Genomic DNA, 27,566 nt, shown 5'->3' on the forward strand with positions numbered 1-27,566 from the left:
GTGAGAGTAAACGCGTTCCTCCCAAACCCTTCTCCCCCCTCCCACGTCACCACCAGCGTTGCTCATTTGCTACCCGAGCACCGTGGTCCCTCTCTGACCTTGCACGGGGAAGGTTTCTGCATTGCTATGCATTATGATTTCACAATTAGAGACACCCATGTGTGGAAGTTAAAGGCGGAGGCGGCTGTTGGACAAACGCTCGGAGCCTCTGCTTTTATTTCCTTTCACGTAAACATACTTTGAACCCTCGTTAAGATGATTGAGGCAAACGTTGCCGTCCAGTTCTAAAACAGTTTGCTCTCAAACCTTCACTCCTCTGCATACCAGCCCGACCTGCCCAGCTCTGCTTCACGGTGCCTGATTGCAGTGTTAATTGGATCGAGACTAAAAGTAATTTTTTTTAACCGAGTGTTTCTCGTGAATAAAGAGGGAAGGTGTTTTGCTGCTGCTCATCTCACTGCTTTCTCAACTGCCACCACCTCACCCAGGTGGAATTAGAAGGAGAAAAGAAAAGGGCTCTTCACGGAGCTCAGGGTGGGAGCACGGGGCTCCACACCGTTCTCTGCCCTTGCTCTGACCGTGTGGGTTTGGCACCGCTCCTCACTGCCTTCCTGTCTTTGGGATTCCCCGGATCTCTGCTGTCCCTTCTGGGAGCTGTCGGGGCCTTTCAGGTCTATGGGCAGCAGTGGGGCAGCGGTGGGGCTGAGCTGTGGGAGGACACGGCTGTGTTGGTGGCACTGCGGTGCTGCGCGCATCCCGGCTGCTCCTGCTCTGCCCTTTGTGCCGTGCTTCTGCCACAGAGACGCAGCCCTGGGACGTCGGGTGCTGCTTGCGGGCACCCCGGGGATCCCTCCGTCCGTCCGTCTGCGCAGCTCAGTCTGTCTTTCCATTGTTCCAACGATCCCTTTTCCACACCCGGTGCCAAAGCCTCCCCACTCGCTCCCGCACGCGCCAGTATATTTAGCTGCCTCTGAGCCTCTACCTTTCCTTATATAGGAGAGGCCAAACGAATTTCGCACTCTCATTATTAATAGCCCGAGAGGAGCTCTTCGGAGGCTGCCAAAAATAGCAGCGCAGCCACCCGGGGCAGCCACACCGCGGGGCGTGCATTGCCCGTTGGTGCCGGGATGGGCAGCACCGTGGGGTCCCCGTGGGCTGACCCCGCACAGAGGTAGGGCCGGGGGGGGCCGCGGGGTAGGCAGAGCAGCATCGCTCTGCGCTGCGATCCTAAAACCCCCGCCGTGCCGGGGTCAGCCGGGCGGGTCTGCCGGGGGTCCCCGTTCCGCTCGGGACCCCCGTGCCCACCGCGTCCGCATCCCCGCGGGGTCTGAGCGGCGATGGCCGTCGCGCCCCGTGGGACCTCGGCGCCTCTGCTGGGCCCGGGCGAGGGCTGCGGGCGCTGCGGGACAGCCGGGGGACGCGGGGGGAGGAGGAGGTGGCCGCGGCCCAGAGAGGGAGATGCTCATCGTCGGGCACAGCCGCATCCCGGCGGCCAAGAGCGGGGCGGGGAGGGGGCCGTGCCCGAAGGGGCTTCGCCTGAGCCCAGCGGCACCCGCAGCCCAGGCGGGGGCTGCATTAAATCCCTCCCTCCCTCCTCCCTCCCCGGTGAGGGAACTTCTCCCGCTGAACCGGAGGATGCTGCAAAGCTCCTGCGGACGAACCGGAGGAGTCCTATGGCAAAGTCACGGGGAGCGGCGTGCAGCTGGCGGGGACGCGGAGAGCCGCTGCCACCGGAGCTCCGCGCCGGGCACCTCCAGGGCAGTGAGTGCTGCGAGGGGGTGCGGGGGGGGAGCGGGCGCGGGGCGCTGCGGGGCTCTCCCCACTGCCGGCGTTTAACCTTCAGCGAGTGCCGCCGGAAGGCAGAACCGCGCGGGTGGGGATGCGGCCACTGCTCGCAGAACCGCGGCTCTGCTGATGGCAGCTGGGTGGGCACAGCTCCGGGCTGAGGGGGGGCTTCCCATGTGTAGGGCAGGAGGAGGAGTGGGGGTGGCCCTGGGGTGGCTGGGGGACCACCGGGTGTGTGGTGCGGGGATGCCTGATGCTGAGGGATGGGATGGGATGGGATGGGATGGGATGGGATGGGATGGGATGGGGATGGGATGGGATGGGATGGGGATGGGATGGGGTGCCCAACTGTCAGCCCTGGCGAAGCAGCATGGCACTGTGGGCCCCAAAATGCTCCATGTCCAAAGATAAGGGTGAGGACCCCCGAGGTGGCAGCGTGCCCACAGCCCTGTTGTTGTGGGGCGATGCACTGACTGAGCAGTGACATTTGGTGAGGCCACCAACGCCGGGCGCGTGGTTGGGGCACAGCACGCAAAAAAGATGCTTCCTTTTATAGCCAGGCCGGGGCTGTTTGGTGCTGTGTGAGCGTGTGGGACACCACGGGCAGCCCCAGCACCCCCCCGTGCCGCTGCCTCCCCTTGTCAGCCTGTTTTCTCTCATGCCTGGAACTGTGCAGGTCTGGATGTGGGGGCTTTGGGGTGAGCGCAGTGCTGGGTGCTCCAAGGTCACCATGAGAGCTCGGCTGGGGGCTGCAGGGCTGAGCTGTGGAACAGAGCCATGTGTGTCCCCAGGGCCGGGGGACACCAGCACTGCAGGACTTGGAGATGTGCCTGGGGAAGGCCAGAGCTGATTTGTCTGGGATGAGAGCCCCGACCCCACATCCTGATGGTGGGGGGTTCAGCTGTGGGCAGAGCCGTGGGCTCACAGCTCCCATAACACTCCTGCAGCACAGCTCAAGGCTGGAAAAGCCAAAGGGGTGAAGCAGAGACATCCCTGCAGCACAGCCACGGGATGCCCTCTGAATGCTTTTGGGGGCACTGGAGTGCATCTCCAGCTGCCACCAGCTTGGTGACCCGGCCCCTGGGAGTCATGTCCCCATGGTGTCTGTGGCTCTGGGCAGCCCCATGGCACTGGGGGGATTGGGGCACCCCCAGGCTCTGCTGCCTTGGTTGTTTCTGGTCCCTGCAGAGCTGCAGCACACGGGGCGCTGAGTCACGGCCACATTGGGTGTCCCTACAGCCCCACAGGGGCTTCCTGTGCCCCCCTGGCCCCACAGGGCCTGTCCCTGTGTTTCCATGCAGCACTCCAGCTCTGAGATTAGGGATAGGAAGGTCATTAGGGTCAAAACACAGCCCAGCTGGTGTCACATTCATCCCTCCCAGCACCATGGCCTGGCTGTGATCACACTGTGCTGGGTCTGCTGAGCTCCTCCACCCCTCATTGTGATTTCCAGCCCCAGAGACATCCCCAAATCCCCACACTGGGAGAAGTGCCCCCAGCCTTCTGTGCCAGGAGATGCTGTGGGGGACGAGGACTCCTGCACGATGCCAGCCCTGTGAAGGAGGGGGTGCAGGTTGGTGCTGTGCCCCCATCCCCATCTGCAGTGCAGTGGGGGGGTGCACTGTGAGCCAGCACAGCTGTGGGAAGGAAGGAGCCCTGATAGGACCTGGGGTGGGTTAATGAGTGCTTGGCTGCAGCTGGGTGCCATTGGGGTTGGTGCTGATAAGTGGAGATGGGGAAGGCTTGGAGCACACCTGGCAGGTTGGAGGTTGTGCTGGAAGTCCCTGTGGGCTGGGGCTGCCTCCAGGAGCAGCCCTGTGCCTGCTGCCTCTTCCTCCCAACCCTACATACTTCTTCATATGCCCATATGGAGTCGGCCGGCGTTATGGAATGTTAAGAAGTATGTATCCTTGGGCTGGGACCCCCGTGCTGGGACCCCATCACTTCCAGCAGCTCTGATGGCCTCTGCGGAGCGATGGAGCGGTGCGTCCCTGGGGCTGGTAAAAAGGAACCAGATCAACTACAACTGGATTTGGTCCCCTTCAACCAGCTGCAGTGGGGCACGCAGTGACGCGAGGTAGCAGGAGGTGATACGAGGCCCGAGGGCACGGAGGGAACACAGAGAGGTAAGGAGCGGGCAATGGGGTATGGGGAGGGCTGGGAAGAGGTGGGTTGGGGCGTTTTTCTGAAGCAGCTGAGCAGAGGAGGGGGAGGAGCTGGAAACGTCCACCATTCCTCATCCAGAAGCGCAGAGCTTCACCGCTGTCAGACCTCAATAAAGCAGCGATCACAGAGGGGAGGGTCTGACCCCCCAGATCCTGCCCTGCCCCGCCCCATCCATCCCCGGCCGTGCGCTGCACTGCGAGGCGGCACTCAGCCCTGCCTCCCCCCCCTCCGGTACAGCGTGTGAACCGGCATGGCAAGGGTTAAACTCTGGACTCGATCCATAAAACTCGGCAAAAACGAAAGCAAACAGACGGATTTCCTGGAAATTCACTTTCCTTACGTCATCGCTTCATCACCCCACCTCCCCCACCTGATATCACAGCACGGGGATCGCTGTGCTCAGTGCATTCCCTGCTCCGGTGCTGTTTCTTGGGTCCGTGGGTGCTCAGAGGTGCTGTGAGGATGTTACAGGCGGCAGGTACTGCGGGGGAACGGGGGGGAATTGAGGCTGCAGGGCTGTGAGAGCCGAGCAAAGCTTTTTCTCTCCTTTCATCCTCCTCAGCCTTGAAAACGATCATCCAAGCCGTCATCGGCGGCGGCGTTGCAACAGGTGAGGGCTGGCGGTGCGGTGGGGGGAGCAGCAGTGGCTCGGGGTCGGGGCCATCCGCTGCCCCTTCTCCGTGGGGTCGGGGCCATCCGCTGCCCCTTCTCCGTGGGGTCGGGGCATCCCCACCCTGCGGGCTCCCGCAGCTCCGTCGGGCGCAGAGCCGGCAGGGCTGCATGAACGCGGCGATGTCTCGGTGCAGGAGCGATACTCGTGGGCGTCCCGTTAACCGTTTGGTCGCTGGGCTTCACGGCTGCCGGCATCACCGCGGGCTCCGTAGCCGCCAAGATGATGTCGGCTGCGGCCATCGCCAACGGCGGCGGGGTGGCTGCGGGCAGCGCCGTGGCCGTGCTGCAGTCGGTCGGTGAGTGCGGGGCTGCGGGACGGGGTTGGGGTGACGAACGCGGCTCGGCTCACCCGAAAGGTTGGGGGATGGCGGAAAGCCTGGGTGGAGGAAGGGACCTGTTTGGTTAAGGGATCCTGAGCTTTTAGACGTGCGCTCCGCGCTGCCCGGGCACCGAACGGGTCGGAGCTCCTCGGCTGCCTCCGCCCTGCGCTCGCATCGGCCGCTCTCTGTCCCGCAGGAGCCGCCGGGCTCTCTCTTGGTGTCAAACTCGGCTTGGCCTCCGTGTTTGGGCCGATCGGTGCGCTGATCGGTTCGAAGATCCCTTGAGGGATGGATGGAGAAGCCCAGGAACGCCGAGAGACGGCGCGGCCGCTGCTGCGTGATCGGCGACGGGAGCGCATCGCACAGCCCTGAGTGCGTGAGAACAATAAAGAGATCGCAGAGAAACAGAACTGGTGGCTGCGTGTGTCCTGGGGGGGAGGGAGGGAGGGGAGGCCCGGGTTTGGGGCACGCAGGTCCTGCAGTGCAAGGAAATGGAAAAGGTGGGCGCGGAGCTCAGGGAGCCTCGTTATCCGGGGGTGTGAGGGGGAGGGAGGGCCGTGCGAGCTGCCGGGATCGGGGAGCTCTGCTGGAGGATTTAACAGCATGCAGGAAACGAGGCTGCACTCTCGGGTTAAGGTTAAAGGTTTTTAATCACTTTTGCAGAATACAGATACGATTCCAACAAAAACTATTTTGGGGGGGTCTCAGGAATTCACTTATTAATACCATACATTGAACTCTATAAATTCTCAGATAAGAAAAAGAAGTCTTTCTCATGTAGGTTATGATGCACTGGCGACCTATTTGAATCTTGTGAAGTTAACACTTTGCAGCTATATAGCACCTTTCATCACGGGGCTGCAAAGCATCCTATGGAATTTAGCCTCATAATGCCCAAACGAGGTAGGAAAGTCTGGCCAATTTACAGAGGGGTGCAACCGAGGTACAGAGGGGCAAAGGAACACATGGGAGGCGTCACCCATAACACAGCAGTGAGTGTGTATCAGGCCCTGGGCTGCAGCGAGGAGGGGGCAGAGCAGTCCTACCAAGTCCTGGTGCGGAGGGAGGAGCCCCTTTGGCTCCCGGAGGCCTTTCTGAGTGCTGTGGTTTGTTGCCTTACAGATAAATAGGGGGTGAGGGGCTCCCACAGCTGAGGGTGAGCGGTGGGACTGCAGCGCTGCTGAGCACATCTGTGCACATGGGGGGCAGGTGGAGATTTGCCTTGTCCAGCTCGAGAGCTTCTTGTGATAGATGCCCTCCTTCCCTCCGAGTGAATCATCATAACCTCCAGCACTCCTGGTTTTCCTTTAATGCAACCCAAATCTCTGCTGAGAAACCACCAGCTCGGCTCAGCCGCCCTTCCTGCGGATGTAGGACAGAGGAGCTGCAGGAACGCTTTAATTCTCGATCTGTTTTGTCCCAGCTGTGCCCTGTGCTCACATTCACCACTTCCTCCCAACTCCTGTACTGCTCACAGGGCTGAAACCCAAAGGTTTTTTTACAGCTGCACCACCTGAACCCGGCCCTACAGCTCTGCTCTCTGCAGGAAATGCGCGGGGACTTCAGTGCCTTTCACTCTGCGTCTCCGAGGAGACAACGCTTGGCTGGAGGCTACAGCCAGAGAAACACAGAGCCTTCCTGAGATCAGTCATTATCAAGCAGGCAGAGCAATTCCTCTCATAACTGAGCTGCTTTTTGCACCTCACTGCAACGCTGAGCGCCTCCAGGTGCCTCCATCCACCAATGGGCACCACAGAGCACAGAACGCTCCGCGCAACCCCTGCACTGCAAGTCCCTACAGCAACGCCCTCAGAACCGATGGCTGTCCACCATCCTCCCCAGCCAACAGCCACAGCGTCACCTCTGTGTGCTGAGTCACAGCCAGACCCGGTGAGCCAGCAAGGGAAGGCACCCGGGTGGAGGAGGACGTCCCGTCCCATCAGCACGAAGCACTGCCTTCCTGCACTCCTCGTGCTTGTTTCTCTCCGCTCTGAGACCAACGCAAGATTTTTCTCCTCCAAAGATCACACCATCAATACGCAGCGTTGCACGGCTAGCAGATGATTCAGCTCTCATCCCAAACAACCTTATCTAAGTGCTCAGAACTCCTGCGCTGCTACGTCATCTCCATACTTCAGTCCTCCATGACCACCAAGGGATCGTGAAGGTGGCTGTGAGCCTCAGCACAGCACCCAGGAGGGATCTCAGTCCGGAATGGAAACTGAAACCATTTGTTCTCATCCTTGCTCCACCCGACGGCGCTGCGCCCAGCCCTGTCTGCCTCAGAGCCACGAAATACAAGGAATTATCGCCATGGGGAACAACTGCCTTCAGCCACCAGCTTCTAGGGATTCACCTCCCCTCGCTGAGGGCAAATCCCTTCCATTTCTAAGTACCTGGAAAAATAAAATCAACATATGCAGAAGCGCTCACAAAAAAGCAATGGGCTTCAGAGAAGGCAAACTGAATGCGTTATGCAGCAGCTCCCGGCTCCTCCCTCCTCCTAACACAGATTCAGACACAGCTCCATGTAACCGGTGCAGCTCGGGCTTCTTTCCACCCCCTACAGACCCAGCCATTGGGTCACCGAAATCCTTTTTTTTTTCCCCTGAAACACTCTATCAGGCATCCCAGTACAGAACTCCGTGCCTGCTATTAAACTACCATAGTATCACCGTGGGGAGGGCCAGGTCAGTGTTCACAGAACGTGAAATGAAGCTCCACTGAGCCTCCAAGTGCTGCCAGGGCAGCTTCCTGCAATGGTACGGATGTAGGACAGCCAAAGGATCCTCCCCAGGAGTGGGGGAGCAGAGCAGGGACAGAGCAGCACCTCGGGGCAGGACGCACACACACACGGGTGGGCTCGGAGCAGACACAACCAGGGGCAGCTTTACTTTTCACATAGTTTTCTGTATTAAAAAATACATCAGTGAAATCTGTTACAGGCAGGGACAGGACTACCGAGTACACGACGTCAATAGACTACTTTCTGATTTTATTTTTTTGTCGTTAAATTACTTTTGTTACCGCTAAAAAAATAATTAAAAAAAAAAAAAAAAAGACGAAAAAACAAAACAACCCAACGAACGAAAAACGAAACAAAAAAGGAAACGTAACGAAAGGCTGTTGATTTTCATCTCTTGAAATTGTAGTGACAAGATCAAATATCAGATCCCTGTTACAGAAGATGGACAGCTGACCAGGACTAGATAAAAACCATACAATTCTCTTCTTTAAAAACAGTTTGGGTTTCCAATGGATTCGTGGTCGCTAAGTCAACAAAACACACAGCTATGTATGGAGGTACAGACAGTGTCTGATGAAGTCCTGTCCTCTCAGCACAACGTGGGAGCTCTTCTCTTCAAAAACATGCAGTGACAGCCAAGCCTCGAGAAAGGCTTCCTGACTTCCCAACATCACACCTGCACCTCTTTGGTGGGGTGGGAAAAACACACGGGGCTGTTCTCTACCACAGTTCTGTTGTCAGAAGTAATACTGCGTCCTTTGGACAACACTGCACACGCTGCAAGGGGGGAAAGAGAAAGAGAGCACGGCCCTTTGTCTGAAATAACGGGGCCCTCTGGATTCGCCCTCTGAAATACCCAAAATCATAGCAGTAGGGAAAGAGGAGAAAGGAAAGCTGCCTCAAGGGGAAAAAAAAATGTCCACGCACCTCAGTATTTGCTAGATTAGAATCAGACTGCAGAGCTACGGGGCAGTAAAGGGATTTTCTGCACATGCCCCAGGACTGTCCCCTCCCATACAGAACCCAGCAGTGATGCTCTCGGGTTTGATCTACAGCACTCTGCACAGCACGGCTGGGAGCTGCTGCCCTGGGCTGAGAGCAAGGCTGGCACTGAGCAACAGCAGCCACGCAGCCGCTGCTTCAGCAGCTCCCTGCAGCTGTGCCTGCAGCCTCTGCCTCCCCAGCGTTTGATCCCGGTTTTAAAAAATGTTATAAAAGCATGTTGGTATTTCTAACGGAAGTCGTCTGGTTGCCTCAACACCACCAAATCCTCTCCTGTTCCTGTGAAGACCTCCAAGATCTCCACTGTTCTTTGGCAGCAAGGACTGCCAGCCAGCAGGCTGAGAGGTCAAGTGAGCCACAGCCTGGTATCGTTATGGTAGATGTTCCACGACCATTTTCCTTAAAAAAATCTCAATTTTTTTTTTTTTTTTTTTAAACCCTACACAGATAAAGGATTTATGCACCACTCAAACAGGTTAGTTCAACTTGAATTTGTTCAGAGGATTTATCGCTGCCTGCCACGGGATGTTGTTTCTTGCAGCTTATGGAGCTTGTCTCCTTCCAGTTCCAGTTTGTACATCCGCTGTGGTTCCAAATATGCCTGTAGGTGACACGATCTTGGCTTATTTAATACACATTTTCCAAAAGCTGGACGTATTCACAGTTTGGTGCTTCTGATGCATTCAAAGGAAAACATCCCACTTCAGTTAGTCTGATAACTCAATATCAGAGTCTTCTGATTTGACTTTGGCAAGTTCTTCGTGTACCTCCCTCACCATAAGAATGCGAGTTAACATGATGTCCAAAGTTCCTGGGTCTATTGGCAATGTGGAATACCACATGGGGCTATTGGGTACACAGGAGCGCTCAGGCTGAAGGTAAAATACATCACTTCTCTGCTTCACGCTTTCAGAACTGTCAATGTAAAAAGAAAAACACATCACAGAAGGCAGCTTTAAAAGCCTTACTCATAAAAAAGTGATGGAGAAACAACAAGGAAAATGGGAGTTACACTGAGGTTACAACGCTGTGATTTAAGCAGTATAATTAAAATCTTTTTATTAGTGGATTGGTTTGCCCTCTTCTGCTCTTTAAGCTGTTCCCAGGACACTTGGCTCTAGCTGCTTACAAAGAAACAAAGACTTCAGTGACTTCTTTTTTACAGATACAGTTCTTCAACTGTAGTATCATCCACACTGGACTCAATACTGGAGTCTTTATATGAGTGACAGATGCGCCTGGCATTCAATCTCTGAACAAAACATTCCATCCCACTATTCCACAACTGCTGTGCACTTTGGGACAATAAATTTAAGGATCTGCAGAACTCAATCCCAGCTTGCTTCTCCTGCTGCAGAACGGTGAGCTCATCTGCTTGGCAAACTGAGGAAGATCTCTGTGCTGGAAGGAAGGGACAAAGTCGTCGAGAGCAAGAATCCCTCCTGCTTGGCCTCGGAGAATTCACACCAAAACAGCAAAGTGAACTCTTACTGCAGCTTGTACCGCTGCAGGGGCTCTGCAGGAGCTGATGTTCCTTGAGGAACGTGAAAATGTTTTCTCAGCCCAAGGACAGCTAACATCTCCTAATGATACGCAAGCAAATACGAGGAAGGTACGACAGTCAGGGCAGCTGCTAGGCACAGCCAAAGCCATGGGACTATTTGCAGGAAGCTCACTAGGTGCATTTTTGAGGGTGATTTATTTGAGTTGCAGCTGACACTAATGAGATCCTCTTTCGTTCTGCTGGTGTATTTTCTTTGAGGGACACCACGCCCCACCTGCTCTGAGATCTACCTAAAGTTGATACCAAGCAGGAAAGACAAAATGATTTGTATCTGTGTCCTTGCTAGTCTCTAACACCTAAATAAAAATTAATCTCACATCTCAGCAAGCAAAATCCATCACCACTTTTGCCTAAATCACACCTTTCCTACCCTCTTTCACAAAGAATAAGATGTCTGAGGAGAGTCCCTGCCTGAATTCCCATTCTAATCTACGTGCAGATTAAAGATTAAGTTCTATCACTTACCACTTTGACAAGTAAAATTCATAAAGTCGCACTGGACATCTCAGGGGATTATCTGCATTTTCAGCCATTTCCACTGCTGTTGAAATCTCCTCATCTTCTCCACGTTTCCTTTTGCCTACAGACAGTTTATCTGGACACACAAAAATGGTATCACTCGAGTGCAGTGAAGAGCAGCACGTGAAAGGTTACACAGAGTCCTGCAGCCAAGCACCAGCCTGACTGGGCTCTGCAACACCTCGAAACACACTGCTTCAAACTATTTCTCTTTAAATCATCCCAGAGTGAAAGAATTTGAAAAAGTGCAAGATAACAGCAGAAACCAAACTACCCACGGCTCTGCTCACTCTGTGCTTTTCTCCCCTGCCCTTTTCAAATAAGGAGGAGATAATAAAAACATGATTGCAGAGATTCTTAAAGCATCCTCTTACCTGATTCTACCTCTTGTTTTTGAAAGGGTGGGAAAAAACGTAAATATGTTGTCTTAGTATTATACTTCAGAGTCCGGGTCCGTCTCATGACGTGGGCAAAGGACAGCTTCAGGTGCTCACTGACATTCTTTAGTTGAAAGTATTTGGTGTTGAAGAACAGCAGCGTGTTCAGTAAAACTATGGGGGAATATGCACCCAGTTGTTTACATTCCCACAAGTGTTCCTCTTCTATTCTTGAGAACATATAACCTAGAAACAATGGGCAGAGGAAGAAAAAGTGTCAGCTATGCAATTTTAGGACACTTCCTCGTGCTCAGTTACAAAGGAATGCAATGGCTTTTACAGGCTGCTGGCAATCTAAGAGATTTTCCCCATCTTCCCAAAGCAATGAAACCCTCATACATGAGCAGAGTAGGACATAGGAATGAGTAAAATTACATTGGCAGATTCTGTCAGAGATGAATTAAGTCTTCTTCCAGCTAACTTTGTAATGAACCAACTGTGCATTAGAACAAAGTCAGATCTATCATAGGTAACTGCAATATAAAACCAAGAGCACTGCATGCAAGAACACAGAGGGAGTGTGGAGAACCAAGCTGCGGAACAGCACCATCTTCCAACACCTGATGAATGGACAAAGGTATATAAAGGAAGATTACAGACATCAGCAGGATCTCACTAAGTTTTAATTGCATTAAACCAGAGTCAGCTGACTGCAAAAATGTCCAGCTCCTGGGACTTGGAGCATGAGTTTAAAATACCCCATCTCTATATACAAATCACCCAGTTTTATCATCCTAAGTTAGGAAGGAGAAATTGAGGCTGATGAAAGATTTGTTCTGCAAGAAAACTTCACTGTACAGAGCTACCTATAAGCAATTGGGTTATTTCTGCACCAACAGAAAGCTGTAAATAAAAGGCCAGTTTCAGATCCATCTACGGAGTTGTTGGTATCACTCATGTTTTGGTGGTATTCTGAAAAAAAGATCTTACATGTTCATATTGCTTGTGACCACCTTCATAAACTGCATGAATATCCTTTAAGAACAATTAATAATATCTGCAGAATTGGAGAACTCTTAATGTGGAAGAGATTGAGGTGAGAACTTGGAGTCAAGGAGTTGAGACAAGACTCCAATGATCTCCTCCTATGATCCTCTGATTTATCAGAAGGATTTCCAGTACTGATATGAAATACTTCTGCAGCTCCACTCCAAGCAACTCATCTCAAATACTGCACACAATTCTGTATTCAAAAAAGATTCGCTCAAACTTGAGGAATGAAAACTAGCACATTGACTCCAGGAATGGGAAGCCCTTAAAGGAGCTGAGAGATTGATCAAATGAGGGAAAGGTATCTTTAAGTGAAACCCATAACTGGTAGAGACAGACACACAATCCATGATTCTAATCTACCACAAACAACTGCATGGTGGGGAAAGAGACTAATGTGAATGTCTCAGATCACATCCTTCTTCATGGCATTGAGAAAAATACTCATAATAAGGCTTTGTCATGCAGCTACACAAAATAAAATAATTGTCCTACCATTTGGAAGAATTGTAGGTTCCCAGATTTTCAAAAGTTTTGTAAGTTCAATCATAAACCTGGAATAGGGCTCGGTAAAAATGTTATCTATTCTACCATTCTCAAACAGGTACTACGAGAGAAAAAAAGGAAGACATATAATTTATGAATACATAACAATAACCAGAGATACAGGACATCAGATTCTTCACCCTTCCTATGTCTGAGTGTCTTATGGTCCAAAATGCTTTGCTGAAATCTTCAGTAAGATCAGATCACATCAGATTTTCTGCACAGACTGGGACTTCCTTGGTATGAAATGAGAGATCTAGGCCAGAATTATTTTTATTATTCCGAGCTCTAGAGCTCTCTTCTGAAAAAAATCACCATCCTCTAGGTATTAAAATATTCTTGAAAAAGCAGCCCAACAGATTAGGCTGCTGAAATAGAGCTACTGAATGAGCACAGTCTTTGCCAGGTAATCTCTTCCATGCAAACTCACATCTCAGAAGAGTACAGCGCAGCTATTTTAGATCTACAGCATTCAATCACAAATCAAATTCTTCTGAGGAACCTCAGGTTACTACAATTCTTTCCTATGCACTAAAGGGGTAAATACAGTCCCAAACCTAAAGATTTGTGTCAAGCCCTCCACGTCACATTTCTCCCAAGCACAGAAGAGGTTTGTTTACTCTGATCAAAAAACAAACTAGTAGAATAAGAGATTAAGCCACACTAAGAAAGAAGCACAAAAAGATAAATTCTCACCTCTACAAAAAACGAGCAGCTACCTGAGACTATGGGCATTAAGCCTAAAAGGCCACTAGAAGTTTGCATGCTCTCTGCAGCATCCTAATTGAGATTTACCTGCTGAATTCCAAGGCACAAGTATAAGATGCTGTCAGGATCATATTTTTCTCCATTCGGTCTCCGCACCTCTTGAATAAACTGGCACAGGCCAAAACTCAGCTCAGCAAAAGTGCACGAGAGAATGTCCTCCTTGAGTTTCACAGGACGAACTGTGGTGAAGAACACGATTAAAGAAATATCTTTATTCAAGAGATTAAATCCTTCCATTTAAATATTAGGAGGCTCACTGAATCCAAGAGCTGGCGCAGCAATGGTAAGGTGTACTTGGGCTGGCAACACAGGGTTGGCAAATCCTTCATAGCTGAACTCAGGGGAACCCTGAGTGAGAAAAGGATCCTGAATATTTCCTAGTAGTTCTGGGCACGAGCTGAGCACAGAGTATTTGACTCCTTAAAGGGAAAAGGAATGAAGAATTTATAGGGCCGTGAGATTCAGAAAATGAAGCAGCACAGAGAATCGATCAAAGAATGGGCAGTGAAATTACTGCTTGGTCACCCCACATTGCTGAGCGACTGCCTGGGACTGAACAGGGAACCTTTCTGTGGGGACTGATATCATTTCCTGGAGCTGCTGGTAACCTTTGTTTTCTTAGCTTTGAGAAAAGCCCATCACTCATGTGATTACTCTTCTGCTGGGAAACAGAAAACAGCTGCTCTCGTGTAATAACAGAGGAGAAAGCAGAGCTCATTCTAAACAGCATTTTCCCTTTTGAGATCTTTCTTATATAAGCTCTGCCACACCTAGATCTATGCACTGCAGAAGCATTTAATGCTGCCTGTTTCTCTTCCCCGCTGCACTTCAAAAAGCTCAGTTACAAAACTAAATCAAATTCTCTGCCGCACTCTGAAAACTTGTCCACAAAACACTCAGTGTGAGCATGTAAGACAGACTTGAGACCAGGGAAAAGGGAAGTCAGACAGTGCCAAACCCTAGGAGTGCTGTGCTTTTGCACAAAAACTAAAACCCCCAAAACATCCGTAATTAGAAAAACAAACAGCAGTGACATTTATACTGTCATTATTATCTATCACCCAGTGAGACCCAAGGAACAATTCATGCCTTTTAAAGGTAGTTTCAGGCCGAGTGCAGCACAGAATGGGTGCACTTCTGGAAGGTTTCTTTCCAGCAGTGACGCTCAGAAAGAACACTGTGGTGCACAGCTTTTTACAGCAAACACTGATGCTGACAAATACTTTGTGAATGTATGAGCTACAGATGAAAAGACAGAGCCAAGTCTGTGTAGTCAGCTTGTAACTGTGGTCCAGTAACAGCTAAGTAAGGACTTTGCAGCTGCATAAAACATCTGTTCTACAAGTGAAGAATTAGTGCATGCAAATGAACACGTATGTGAGGTTAAAAGACCAACATTTCGTGTTGAAATCTGATATTTCAGAGCCTGCTTTGAAAGATAATGGATCAATTAAGAATGCAGTGGCTGAGATTTTTAAATGCAAGATGCTCTGAAAACTTTTTGTCTTGACAAACATATTATACTGAGAGTTACTCAGCCAATTATTTCTGTTTACCTGAAAACTTCAGGTCCCCTTGTTCCTCCTGTGCATTTTTCCATTGGACCCAGTTCTTCCAGGCATTTACCCCATACATATACTTTAGGGTCATCCCAGAAACAGAGCATCCTGGATAGGAACCCTGCATCAGATTGCGGGGCTCTACAGCAACTACAGACTTCTTTCGTCCCTACAGGAAAACAAACAAAGTAAAGCAAATGAAAGCTTAATAAGCACTTCATCTATGGATGCTTCACTTCACCTCATATAAACTGACATGATAACAAAATGTTACTCCCATGACAGAAGGTGAAGGTATACATAGGCATTTTTTAACATGCAGGAAAAAGAAGAAAGTATTTATCATGAACAAGGACAGGAAAAAATGCAGCATAGCTAAACTGAATTCTCATTTCCACACTGGATCCATAGTTTTTGTTTTTACTTCCAAGGATTCATCTAACATTACTACTTTAAATGCAAGGAATTAACACTCCAGAGGACTTTCTTACCCGTCTTTTTGGCTGGGGGAAGCCATCTCTGTGCCTCCGTCTTGCTCGTGAACGTGAATGCAAACCCAGTCCCTTACTGAGAGGGTCAAATGAGTCTGAAGTCAAATCAACACCATTAAGAATTTCAATTATATGATTTAACAAGCCTGAGAAGAAGTGTCACTTAAAAATACTAAGTACCCTAGCAACTCCAATTACATCTGCCTATTCAAGTAATACTTTATGACTGAACAACTGGGCAATAAAAGTACTCAGAAGAAAAAAACCCACCCCCAAACAGGGGCTGCATTCATTCAGACAAACTGATATTCTTTTGCACCACTAAGATGGATTACACCCAGGAACACAAAAATGATACATCAAAGAGAGTCAGGCAAGAATATGTGCTACTCTTGACAGTGGTTCTGTAAAATGCTGTCTGTAAAGACACCAATATTTTAAAAACACAGTAAATTTTAGTAGAACTGATATATTGCTGCTGCTTTAAATATCCAGTTTAACTAACTGAAAACATACACCCCCTCTTAAGCAGACTGTGGCTACAACACTGACTCAAAGTTGTGTGTATTTTTCTTAGTGTTATACAGACCTGATGGAAAATCTGCCTCCAGGTCCTGTTCCACTTCACCTTTGGAGATCTGCTTGGGTTCTGGATCTGGTTCTGGCAGGGCGTTTGATCGTAAGGCATAGTGATTTAACTCTTCTTCCCAGCTGTGTGGAGTGGATACTGCTTCTGATTCTAGATCTCCACTGTAAGTGCTACCTTGGTCTGTAATGAGAGCAATCAGATACACCACGTGCTATAGGAAAGGACAGACAAGAAGAACAGTTTGAAGATATATCCAGATCAAAGTCCATTTGCAAAAAAAAAAAGTCAAACTGACCTTTCTCAAACATCTTGGGGTCCAGGAAGAGCTCATGTTCAGATGTTTGAGAGCCTTTAGAAAAAGAAGGAAACTTTCATCTACAAATGATTTACAGCTTACACAACTAATACACAATTGTGAATGCCAAAAAAAAAATACATGTATTAGGTCACAGTGCTTCCACACAACACACCTTACCCTCCACTACAGTTTTAGTGACAGTAAAACTCTCTCCTCGCTCACGCTGTTATGGGAGAAACAGAATTAACCCACGTTCTATTTTCATCCCTCCATATTTGTCATTGGAAGTCATCTGTAAGCAAATGCAGTATTTTGTTCATTTCTTTTTAGCTTGCTCCACTTCTATTACATAGCATGATTGCTTTCCAACACATTCTAACCTTCATCACCCTTAAATAATCCACCATAACAAGCCTGACAGGAAAATATTCTTGTAAAGCAGCTGCTCTGCCTTCTTGATTTTGTTTCCTGCTAGTGCATGATGCACTGGTCTGGAGATTACTACCACTAGCAACTTGTTAGTGCCAACATCAGTTAAATCAGCACCTAGGATCAAGGAATGCAAAGACACATAAAGCTCTGCAGATAACAGAGGCTATATATCCATTTCTCTACCTGTTTACCATGAAGAGAGGACCTCTCTATCTCACTGCATTTAGTTTCCTTTTAAAAGCACCACATACCACCATGAGAGTGTGTTTTGTCTTTCTCCTCATCTTCTGCAATCATTTCTGCCATCTGAAGGAGATCTGCTTCAAATGGACTTATGGGAATCTTTTCTTTGATATCCTGAATTGTTTCAAGGATCTTATCAGCGTTATCCAAAGTAGTTGGGAAAGGCATGGGAACGGGTACCTACACAGACATGCAGAAATTATTAGAGATTGTTTGGGGATGAAGGGAAGCAGCAAACACACAAGGGAGATTCCACTTATTTAATCTTACTTACACACTTTTAGGACTACACTAGTTTGAAAGAACTCCACGACAAAAAAGCCCTTTTCATTTCTGCAATTACCCAACAAATTGGTGTCTTTACATAATGAAGCTAATTAGACGTAACGTGATAAGGAAGTGGCTTCACATTCTCCAAATACCACTCATGTGACTAATCAGAAAACCCAGCCACATGTCTCTTAATCAAAACCAAAACTGCAAACCAGTTCTTCAGTGAACTTGAGCATAACTTACAGGTACTGGCATCCCAAGGGGAACTGGTGTGTACTGTGTGTAGAGGTGAAGGGGTACTGGCACAAACACTGGTACAGGAACAGGTACCACAATGATTTTGGGTTGAACTTCTTCTTCTTCTGTTACATTAAAAACAAAACAAAAATTGTTTGACCATTAGATCATCACACACTTCAGAGTTTCCACTGTAACTGATTGGTGTTCCACCACCAGTGACTGCTGCTTGTCATTCAATGGGCACAGTACATCTTTGCACTTCAGCAAAGAACAAGCAGTGATAGAACAGTTTGGAAATAAGCAGCACAGTGACCAAATACACGAATGGTGGAAGGGAAGGGAGAGGAAATAAATGCTAAGGTCTGCAGCCAAGTAAATGCTATTGCAGTCATCTCACAGCTAACTAGAAGACCATAGGATTAGACTACTGAAAGATAACAGTCTGTTGCATAAATCACAAACTCTGAACTGCACTACAGACTTCTTTAAAATGGGTTGGAGATTAAATACATACCTGTCTGGCATTCTTTATTTTGTGTATGAGGTTTGCACGAGGTGGCCTTAGTCTGTGTGATTGGCTTGCACAACAGTGCTTTGTTTTTTAGAAGCCTAGGTGGCTGTGAAGATGGCAGTTTCAGGGCATCTGTCTGAGTACTAGCCTGTTTGGAAAAATGTAAACGAGGGCACAGTCAGTACTGGTTGCAGTATGATATTGTAAGATTAATACTTGTTCTCTACTAGGAAATGTTGAATTAAACTGTCTTTGTTAATTAAATTTAAAAGCTACCATAAAATAGCTTGTTATTTGGTGCTCTTTTTTGGTGTAATCCATTTGGTGTTTTCTGGATTTCACATCAATTTATTTTAGTGCAAAGCAAAAAACAGATCTTAGAGGATATTTGGTTTCTGTAGTCAAGTAACCTCTATAAACTTCTTTTTTTATCAGCAGTAGAATATTAAGATCAGGACTTAAGATATTTCTGATGACAAAAATACTGGCTGACACATATACTCAAAAAACCCTCAGTAAATCAATGTGAAATCACTGCAAAGGAATAGAAAAAAACTGAACACAAATGCTGGCAGTATCAATTCCTAATTACACACAGACTGACTTTTTATGCTTGTACTAATTTTGTGTTCTGCCAACAGTCATTTTCAGTCATGCGTTCATATAACACGATCTGTTTCACTGCAAAAAAATCATACTCTACTCCATAAATTACCCCTTAGATAAAAGGAAGGATGCCAATTTCCCAGAAACAACAAGCTACACAATAAGATCTTCCTGTTTTTAAGAGAGTTCCAAGATGTATACCACATACCTCAAAGAGCCCAAGAACAGGAACTCTAGGAGTTAGTCACATATAAGAAGTGACAGTCGTTCCCCATAGCTTCACTACCACACTACAAAGGAGTGGGGAAGAACAGCTAAGCTGCAAGAGGTGGATAACATCAGTCCCAGCAGCCCATGCTGGTTTCCTTCTTCCCACAGCAGCCCTTTTGACATCACATCCCACCTCTGGCCGTAAAAGTGAGCCTTCAGTACAAAAGCCATGCACAAAGTGCTTGAGAGCTACTGCCATCTCAAGAGCCACAGTTTGATAAGCCTTGCTAAGCCATCAAATCAATCCGTTACTGTACACATGAAAACTTTTACATCATACATTTTTAAAAATGGATAAGGTGTGTAACTGCAAGCTGGATGAATTTTAAATGTCAATCACAACCAGGAAAAATAGTTACAAAATTAAGGTGCTAAATATTGGATACTTTACTTGTTATTGATACAATCTGGACGAAAGTGAGAAAAATAGTCTCTTGTAAAACTTACATCTCCTATTATTTTTGCTGTCACGGTAGGGACTGCACCTATGGATAAAAAGAAAGCATCATACAAGATTAGTCTGTGCACTTATCAAGGACCACAACCCATACTCTGCCAGGTCAGGAAAAAGAATTTCCTTTGAACCTCATTCCCCACTACAAGTGAACAGATCTACGTCAGTATTTATTCGTAGTTAAAGGAAGGACAAGACAGCAACCCTCAGCAATGACACGAAGCATAATGAAGAAGGTGTTGTCCTCAGTGGAAAAGACCCCTGAACAAATACAAATATCCAGGAATAGAGATTTAAAAATAGAGAAATCAACTTTAACAGTCCTACCCTGTAAAACATTGTTGGAGTTGACCGTTGGCTGGGCAGCAGGGGTGCTGGCAAGGGACACCACATTTGCTATGACTGGGGTTGAGTCCTTCCTCAAAGAAGGTGGGCCTGATGAGGAAGCTGGTGCTGTAGAAGGGTTTGCTGGATGGAATGAACAGAAAAAAACAGAAATAAGCAATATGATGATAGACACAATGGCATTTCTGAAACAATATCCACCCTCTGGATTTATCTCCAGATGAAAAAGCCTGCTTTATGAGGAGAGTGTATCAAACTGGAGGATTTCAGCTTAAATAGAAGTTGGATCCATAAGCAAACTTCAGCTGTTTTCAATTCACCGAAACTTTTCAGAAGTTTGTCACAGTATGAAAGCAGTTTTCTGTCTCTAGTAGTCTTAGAGCAGCACTCAGGAGACAAGAGAAGCAGATGTCCCACTGTGCTCAGTGCCATCCTCAAGATCCTAACAAATAATGAATGAGGTGAATTTTATGAGACTCCTGCAGAGGAACTTTTAGGTTCTTCCTATTTGAAAGCACGACGATTGCATTTCATTACAAATACTGTTCTGAGCCATTTCCTTACTAACAGCCAAGCATACTGATAAAAATCAGGAGTGTCACACAGTGTAATTATGGCCTGCAAGTATAAAGTTACTTATATGTTACTCTTAGTCAAAGAAAACAATCCCCACCAAGCGAAGCAGGAGATGTGCACAGAATGCAATATAGTATGGCCTGGTGCATACTATAAACTGTCAGTTAATATTCTTTATTGCTTAATGGGTACCTTACTGTTGCAGTCACCATCACTCTCTGGGAGAACATGCCCCTCTTTAGGATCAGTGCTATTTCTGCCCTTTGTTTCGCTTCCTCTTCCTGTCTTTGTGCGCCTTTCTTCCTTTCTTCCCTTTGCATTTCATTCCCTACAGAAACTCACAGTTCCTATTCCTGTGGGCTTCACTCCCACCCTCCTCCCCATTCCACCTGCTGAAATAACGAGCAACAAAACAGCTACAGCATACATTAATCTCAGAATTGATACTCGAAGAATCAAGACTTAATGACACAGAAAATGTAAGTCTTCAGACGCCTACTGACAACACAGAACCAGCAACTTTAAGTGCAAACATCAAAACGTATATTTACAACCACTAAATCTAAACATTTACCCACTTGACTTTCCTTGCTAAATGAACATCAACATTCTCCTTTCTCTCTGTCTTACCAAGTACAGGAAGCTGGATATTTATCATGCCTTCAACAGATAACAGTACATTTCAGCCTATTAAAATGGGCTTCCTTTTATAGGAAAGTAGATGGAAAGTAAGTGCTTATGTTTAATATTTAAAATCAAAATATAGATTTGCTTTACGAACAACATCATTTCATACCTATGGAAGTTTGAAACTGCCTGAAGTAAAGGACATATCTTAAACTGAACCCATTCAGTTACGATGGACAAGCACCCAAATAGAGGGTCTTAAAAATTTCACTAAATGGAGTTTCCAAATAAACATTATCACACACATTAAGAGGTAATGCTGGTCACATCCCGTTTTACCTGTGTTGTTTGAGGCTGGAGGGTCAGAAGTACGTTGCTGCTTACAGAACATCAGAATACAAAGCAGATTGCAAAAATGTTTCACATCTCCTTGCCATTTCAGGGACTCGCTGAGTTTACCTTGTCTCTTACAACCATCACACTTTGCCATCTGGGAAAACAGCGAGGGAGAAATCAAACGTGTGTTAAAAGCAACAAAGCGTGTATGCATACAAACCTCTTCACAACATGCTCAGCAAATACAGTGTAAATAAATCTTTAAGAGTGCATCGTTTTACAGTGTGACACAAAGCAGCAGGACACCCGGGTTTTCTCCCCCCAGAGACATATTAGGTTTTCTTTATTTCTGAAACTGCCACTTTGAAGTCGAGAAGAATTTACTCATCTCTCATCTGTATATGTAATAGCTTCCAGGGACACAGAGGCCAACTACAGGCAGTTAACATAGCTCCTAACTTTCAGAAGTTCCACTAACACTTTTGTATTATAGAGAATATGAAATTATGATTTACCTGGTAAAACAAAACTGTGAATTTAGACATGCACTCCTCTGAGCAGAATTCTTCCATTCTCCCCCCAAAGAGATTCTGGACCAGTTTGGGGGAAGTCTGCAAACAGTAACTGCACATTTTACAGTGGTTTCCCCAGCGCTTAGCCAAGTCATGTTTATAGAGCAGTTTGCAACCTAAGAGAAGAAAAAACAGCAAAATAACAAAAGATTCCTTCGATATCAAAATGTTGTGTGTTTGGCATTTCTGGTTCTGGAATCATTTGTTGAAATACGGCATTAAAGCGTGAACGAAGTTCCAGGTTTCTAAACTTAAAATCCATTTTTCTGACCTAGTTTATTAGGTTTCCCTTAGTCTCACAAATAATTTTTAGGCAAGACTCTTCTAACTTGATTTCTCTGAGAGACAGCCTTGCTCTTTCTTACCTTCACTACAGAATGGCTTATCTATGCCTGCGATTCGCACCGTCTCCTTGATAATTTTCTCAGTTCTGCAGTATTCACACAGTGCTGTTACACTCCTCCTCTTCTTATATTCATCACAGCAGGTCTTCCCACAAAACTGGAACATTTTACCCTGCAACACAGTCAGAATGTTTTGGTTTCAATATTTCATATCCAGTTACTACATTTAAATAGTTAGTAAGAACTCAGCACATTTATGCACTTGAAAAATCATCAACAGACAGCAGCAGCAAGTAAGTCCAAATAGATTTTCAGCAAAGGCAGCAGAATTTTCTGCAACAAGCCATCACCCATGTGCTTTGTGCAGGAATTAAAAGATCATCTCTGGGACGAAGAATCAGGAATGTGCTTATTTTGACATGTAATGGTTCGAGTGGGGAGTTTTTGTTTTTCAGTTGTTTTCTCTTTTTCAGAATTAATTTTGATAATGATTGAATGATAACAAAATCGGTTCCAAATTCCCCCACAGCAAACGACAGAGCAGTACCAACAGAACATGGGCGTACAGGTTATAAATTCTGAGCTTTCTGATCGAGAGAGACAAGCCAGAGAAGTCCTGGTCTTTATTACCTTGAAGTCAAGCAGTTCTGGTTTGGTTGCAAATAATCTGTTACAGTGCTGACACCAGAGTTTTACAACCTTGCGGGCAAAAGTGACTTGCTGGGACTGGGCAGCCAGCCTCTGTAGACCAGCTGCAGCTGAACTGCTCCCAGAGCTGGGAGATGCAGTGGAGGTGGTGCCACCTGCTGACACCGTTGTCCCCGAGGGAATGCTTACAATGACTTGACCTTGAGACAGGGGTACGACTGAGGAGTTCACTCCTGCAGGTTTGTTGAACAAATTCTGCAGAATAGGAAAAAAGAGCCTTATTTTACACTTGTGCATTTTACCCGACACCCCAGATATTTGATGTATTATGCTATTAATCGAGCTAAGAAGAAATCCCAGATATCACACCTGAAAAGCTACCACACAGTTGTAGCTGCAGAAATTGCGTACGCTCCCATCTGACATAGCCAAGTGATACTGAGGGTTGGCTGAAGTCTTACAGCTGTTGCACTGAACTTGAACACCTGAGAGGGAAACAGAGAAGAAAAAGTGATTTATTCAACATCGAGTCCCACTGCAGATAGTTTTGCACTGTGCATACAAACCCAGAGATTCTGAATGACAAGACAAAGTACACACAAAGGCTCAAAAAGCAGACACTACAGCTGCAGTGCCCGCTGTTTGCCAGATTCTTTCATTATTCTCCCAGTATCCTTAGGATAATAGAACCCTCCCCACCCCACAACTTGGCCTTCACTTACACCTGCAGAAAATACCTTGAGGTTTGTTATCATCTTGAAGATCTCTATAAACAAGGCTGAAATGGCTACACTGTCACTATTAGGTTTATTTACCTTACAAAATCCTTATGCTCCCATCTCAGCACTTTCCCTTAAAACAAACTCTGCTTTCTACACCCCATTTCCCACAAAAGAATATCAGCCTTAACTTTCAAGACTAATTAAGTTTGGATTTAAGCTCTGTGAAATTATGTCTATAACAGAATACAGGGATAAAGTTACCTGACGAAGTCACCATTTTTACTCTATATGCTGACAAGCAGTTAACAGAGCAAAACAGTTCAGTTTTTCCCGAGTTATTTGTGCTCTCTATCATCTCAGCTGAAGATCTCAAGGATTTACACAGTGCACAGGGTGTAATTTTAGCTGACTTCTGTGGAAACAGTAAAATTGGTCATGCATCTGAAGCTTAGTATTTTTAATAACCCAACACCATTAAAATCAAAATTAAAATATTAAAGTTAAAAACGACAATTAAAATGATCAACTAATTACCACTTTTCCTATCCACTTAGTTCAAATGTTACAACTTTCACATCTGAAATGGGTCAAAAACAAAGTGCTCTCTCATGTTTTTCTGTTACTTAAGGTACCCACAATCATAAAGCTGTAGAGAATGCCTGAGACAACGTGTTCAGAAAGACATGATTTCAGAAATAATCTCTTTTTCAGTGTCAGGAAGGATGTGCTGTAGTGTGAGATACCCTACAGTTAAATTGCTCTTGATTTTTAAGAATTCTCAGGCAGCTCGTGTGAAACTGCACCACTGTTGTCACAGCACAGAGAATGCTCAGAGCAATCCCAAAGGCTGACAAATGGGCTTTGCTCATGAGGTTTGCGTGCTTTGTCAGATGATGGTTATCTCCTCAGAGGATGGCCCAAATGTGCCACAGCAGACTGCTGCCAAGTGGTCCCACTGTGTCTTCTCTCACATTGGAATACTCAGCCTGCCTTTCCGTGGTAAGGGAAATAGCAACATTTCTAGCAAAAACTAAGCAGCAAATGGCAAAGGAAGCATCTTGGACCACGTGAGCAAAGGAAACCATCAGCTAATAAGCCAAAATCTACCAAAGGTGTTCTTTTAACACCGTGTCAAAATATACCTGCTTGTATAGTGTCACACACGTCGAACTGCAGAACTTTTTTGACTGTCCCTCTATCTGCAGCATGCGACACTGCCCAGACCCACTGTAGCAGTAACCTCCACAATTCTCACAGCAGTTCATGGTCAAGTTATTAGCAGAGCGGAACTTGGAGAAGCAGGCATCACTGCAGAGCTTGTGTACGACGTTCTGGTAATTCACTTCGTGTCTGATCTGGAAGAGAAGAAAGGATATTAACGAGAACAGAATGAAAATGCAACTTCCCTGATTCAAAGGAAACTTAAATGGAAAAGAAGTTTGTCGTTACCACTGCATTCTTCTGGCACATGCTGCACTTGGTTGAAATGCTGTTAGTGTGAATAGTAATAATAGGTTTCCTTTTCATTTCATATGTAGAAAGACACGACTGGCTGCAGAAATCCTTACTGGAATTCGTATTGTCAAACTGGGCAGTGATTACATCCTTTGGATTTAGAATTTCTCTACAGGAAACAAAGGAAAAACAAGCAAAGAGATAAACACTGGTTTCATGGCAACTCGCTCTCCTTTCCATTTCTGCAAACTAAACATTTTCTGTAAGATGGTGGATTTATTTAATTCAGAGATTTTCTTTTTGCTGATCTAAGTACCTATCTTCATTTTTCTTTTCCTATTAGCAAAGCAGTTGGGTGCAATTCTCAAGTAAATACACTGTGAAACATTTTGTACCTTAAGAGTGGCCTACAAAGACATCAGGTTGTATAATTAATCCTTTCAAGTGGAACTGGAAAAAGGTTTTAAACAATACTTACTAAAAAATGTAAAAAGCAGGATATGGGGATGAATTCCCTTTCACAATGAAAATATCAATAATAACGGGATAAGGAAAAAAGGGGAAAAAACAAAAGGTGAGGATTTCTAATTCCCATTTAGTTGTGCCCAAATGGTCTGACAACTATTTTCCTCTTTTAATCTCCAATCTGCTGTTCTCTCTGCCATTGGATTTAATAATGAGACTATTTAAGTCTCACTTTTGAAACTGTCATTCATAGAACATTTTCAATGACTGTATAAATTGGGAAGAAATCTTTATATTCCTTTCTTGGATGGAGGGATGCCTCCTTCCTTCTTGTCTTTTCAGATATAAACCACTTTCCAACTTAATAAATATAAATTACAGCCAAGACTGCTACACTTTGTTACAAGGTCTTTTCACACCAAGAGAGCAAGAAAGAGGAATAATTAACTGAAGTCTCAAGCTGAAGTTCAGTTGACCTTGTAAAACAGGAAGCAATAAATCTATTGTTAAGAAATGATGCATGAACAAAGCAGCATTCACTTTGCAAAGTAACTTTCATAACTACAAAGAATTCATATGAATCACTGTCCTCTGTAAAGAGACCCCAGAACAATCAGTCTGTGCAGTTATTTACTTGCCTCAAGCTCCTGAATAGCAATGAGAGCTCTAAGAGCTGCCCACAGATGTGTCCTTTTGCTAATTTGGAGATAATAATACAAACTAAAACAGAATATGAAGAATTGAAATGTTTCTTAGAGCTGAAGATTCACCCTGGTGCTCCCAGCAGGACTATGGAAAATGCAGATCTTCTATCCTAAAGTCTTTTTTCTTTTTGAAGCAGGCTCTAGGCCTAGGCAGAAAGCAACTGATTGAATACTGAAGCCCCAAGTATTTGAAACATTCTATTCTTGATATGCTTAATCTCCTTATGAAGGTTTGGCCATGATTATGTAATAGCAGCAGTAACATATTTTGAAGAACTCAAACCTATGTAAGTCTAAGCTCACAGAACAGAGCCAGACTGGAAAGCTTTTTTTTTTTTTTTAAATAGAATCTAAGCATCTGCCTTGTCTGGAACACATTAATTTCTCTGTGTTTTACTTCATTAGTAGGCATCAGAAAAATCTGTTTTCACCAGGAAGAAACAATGCATAAAATATTTTTTTTAAGTGTCTGTTAGCTGTTTGGAGAGCAAAGACGTCTCAGAACAGGAGGAAAGCGAAGTCTGTGGCTCTTTTACATGGAAAAAATACACAAGGTACACTTCACAACAGAGGCTTTTCAATGCATCTGTATGCAAAATACAATTAACTAAATGGAACTGAAAGCAGACAGATCAATCAACAAATAACACCATCATTTACAGAAGGGAAGCGTGAAGTGGGCATTGCAGAGCAGCATGTTGTACAAGATGAAAACCAAAACCTTCTCATCATCTGCTTGAGCAACAATTACTCTCAATTTAAAAAGCTGTCCTACTTCGAGCAGCTTGAGCAGGTTTTCTTGGTAGAAGCTGGTGGGCGACAAGCTGGAACAGTGTATCCAGTGAGGCACAGTGTGGAGCAGAAGAGCTGGGTAGAGCCTTTCCTCTGGTATGCAGTCTGCCCCTTCTGGAGGATTTTTTTACAGCCAGAACAGGAAACCCGAACAGCTGTGCCTGGAACTGAAGGAAGCATTTTACTCATGCCAGAGGATGCCACAGCAGGCTGGAAACCTGATGACAGCTGTGGAGCTAAAATAAAATAAAAAAAAGAGAGAGAGAGAAAACAGAGTAGCTGTTAAGATACATATTACACATAATTTACTTATGCACAGGGAGCAAGCATAAAGCTTATGGCTTCATTGGGATCATCAGGCTCTAAGGGAGATCCAAACAGCACAGGAATTCTCTATAATGCATGCCCTGTGCTGGTTTTCTGCACAGTAGATTGTTTCAACTGCTCTCAAGAATAAGAATGCACTTTTAACATTGCTTTCACATTCAGTTCTCCCTTG

General features: G+C 46.1%; 2 protein-coding genes across 8 annotated transcripts in view; one reads left to right on the top strand and one right to left on the bottom strand.

The window, feature by feature from the left end:
- The first annotated feature begins 3,934 nt into the window (after positions 1 to 3,934).
- On the top strand, positions 3,935 to 8,021 carry LOC116217433 (interferon alpha-inducible protein 27-like protein 2A). 2 transcript variants are annotated; one of them, XR_014879641.1, is made up of 5 exons: positions 3,935 to 4,429; positions 4,514 to 4,561; positions 4,758 to 4,919; positions 5,140 to 5,315; positions 6,066 to 8,021. XR_014879641.1 is itself a non-coding variant. In XM_085208952.1 (4 exons), exons 1-4 carry the CDS (start codon positions 4,414 to 4,416, stop codon positions 5,226 to 5,228), a joined length of 315 nt encoding a protein of 104 aa, XP_085065078.1. In that variant the 5' UTR covers positions 3,936 to 4,413; the 3' UTR covers positions 5,229 to 5,353. The 2 variants fall into 2 exon arrangements, 1 of the variants encoding a protein (XP_085065078.1); XM_085208952.1 differs by lacking the exon at positions 6,066 to 8,021 and having other exon boundaries at positions 3,936 to 4,429; positions 5,140 to 5,353.
- Positions 7,833 to 27,566, bottom strand: part of LOC100545703 (zinc finger MYM-type protein 4) — a 34,365-nt gene continuing 14,631 nt past the window's right edge. For 4 of the 6 annotated variants that reach the window (XM_085208944.1, XM_085208945.1, XM_085208942.1 and 1 more), the window contains 23 exons: positions 27,051 to 27,303; positions 25,101 to 25,275; positions 24,794 to 25,006; positions 23,913 to 24,063; positions 23,299 to 23,414; positions 22,912 to 23,184; positions 22,303 to 22,453; positions 21,881 to 22,053; positions 21,369 to 21,519; positions 19,809 to 19,949; positions 19,475 to 19,512; positions 18,155 to 18,299; positions 17,644 to 17,762; positions 17,136 to 17,307; positions 16,450 to 16,503; positions 16,155 to 16,334; positions 15,566 to 15,660; positions 15,072 to 15,243; positions 13,543 to 13,694; positions 12,697 to 12,808; positions 11,149 to 11,397; positions 10,721 to 10,850; positions 7,833 to 9,606 (listed from right to left, as the gene is read on the bottom strand). In XM_085208944.1, coding sequence (XP_085065070.1) covers positions 9,399 to 9,606; positions 10,721 to 10,850; positions 11,149 to 11,397; positions 12,697 to 12,808; positions 13,543 to 13,694; positions 15,072 to 15,243; positions 15,566 to 15,660; positions 16,155 to 16,334; positions 16,450 to 16,503; positions 17,136 to 17,307; positions 17,644 to 17,762; positions 18,155 to 18,299; positions 19,475 to 19,512; positions 19,809 to 19,949; positions 21,369 to 21,519; positions 21,881 to 22,053; positions 22,303 to 22,453; positions 22,912 to 23,184; positions 23,299 to 23,414; positions 23,913 to 24,063; positions 24,794 to 25,006; positions 25,101 to 25,275; positions 27,051 to 27,303 — 3,623 coding nt within the window. In that variant the 3' untranslated portion in view covers positions 7,833 to 9,398. Of the gene's footprint in view, positions 9,607 to 10,720; positions 10,851 to 11,148; positions 11,398 to 12,696; positions 12,809 to 13,542; positions 13,695 to 15,071; positions 15,244 to 15,565; positions 15,661 to 16,154; positions 16,335 to 16,449; positions 16,504 to 17,135; positions 17,308 to 17,643; positions 17,763 to 18,154; positions 18,300 to 19,474; positions 19,513 to 19,808; positions 19,950 to 21,368; positions 21,520 to 21,880; positions 22,054 to 22,302; positions 22,454 to 22,911; positions 23,185 to 23,298; positions 23,415 to 23,912; positions 24,064 to 24,793; positions 25,007 to 25,100; positions 25,276 to 27,050; positions 27,304 to 27,566 lie in introns of those variants that run through there. The other 2 variants (XM_085208943.1, XM_085208947.1) reach the window with 2 other exon arrangements.

Source organism: Meleagris gallopavo, chromosome 25, assembly GCF_905368555.1.
Source record: "Meleagris gallopavo chromosome 25, MGAL_WU_HG_1.1, whole genome shotgun sequence".
Lineage (NCBI taxonomy): Eukaryota > Metazoa > Chordata > Aves > Galliformes > Phasianidae > Meleagris > Meleagris gallopavo.

What these genes read in the sequence shown, in the direction of transcription:
- LOC116217433 (XM_085208952.1), top strand. An exon ending in CGGCGGCGGCGTTGCAACAG is followed by an intron (nt 4,562 to 4,757) that starts GTGAGGGCTGGC and finishes GTCTCGGTGCAG; the next exon opens with GAGCGATACTCGTGGGCGTC. An exon ending in GGCCGTGCTGCAGTCGGTCG is followed by an intron (nt 4,920 to 5,139) that starts GTGAGTGCGGGG and finishes TCTGTCCCGCAG; the next exon opens with GAGCCGCCGGGCTCTCTCTT.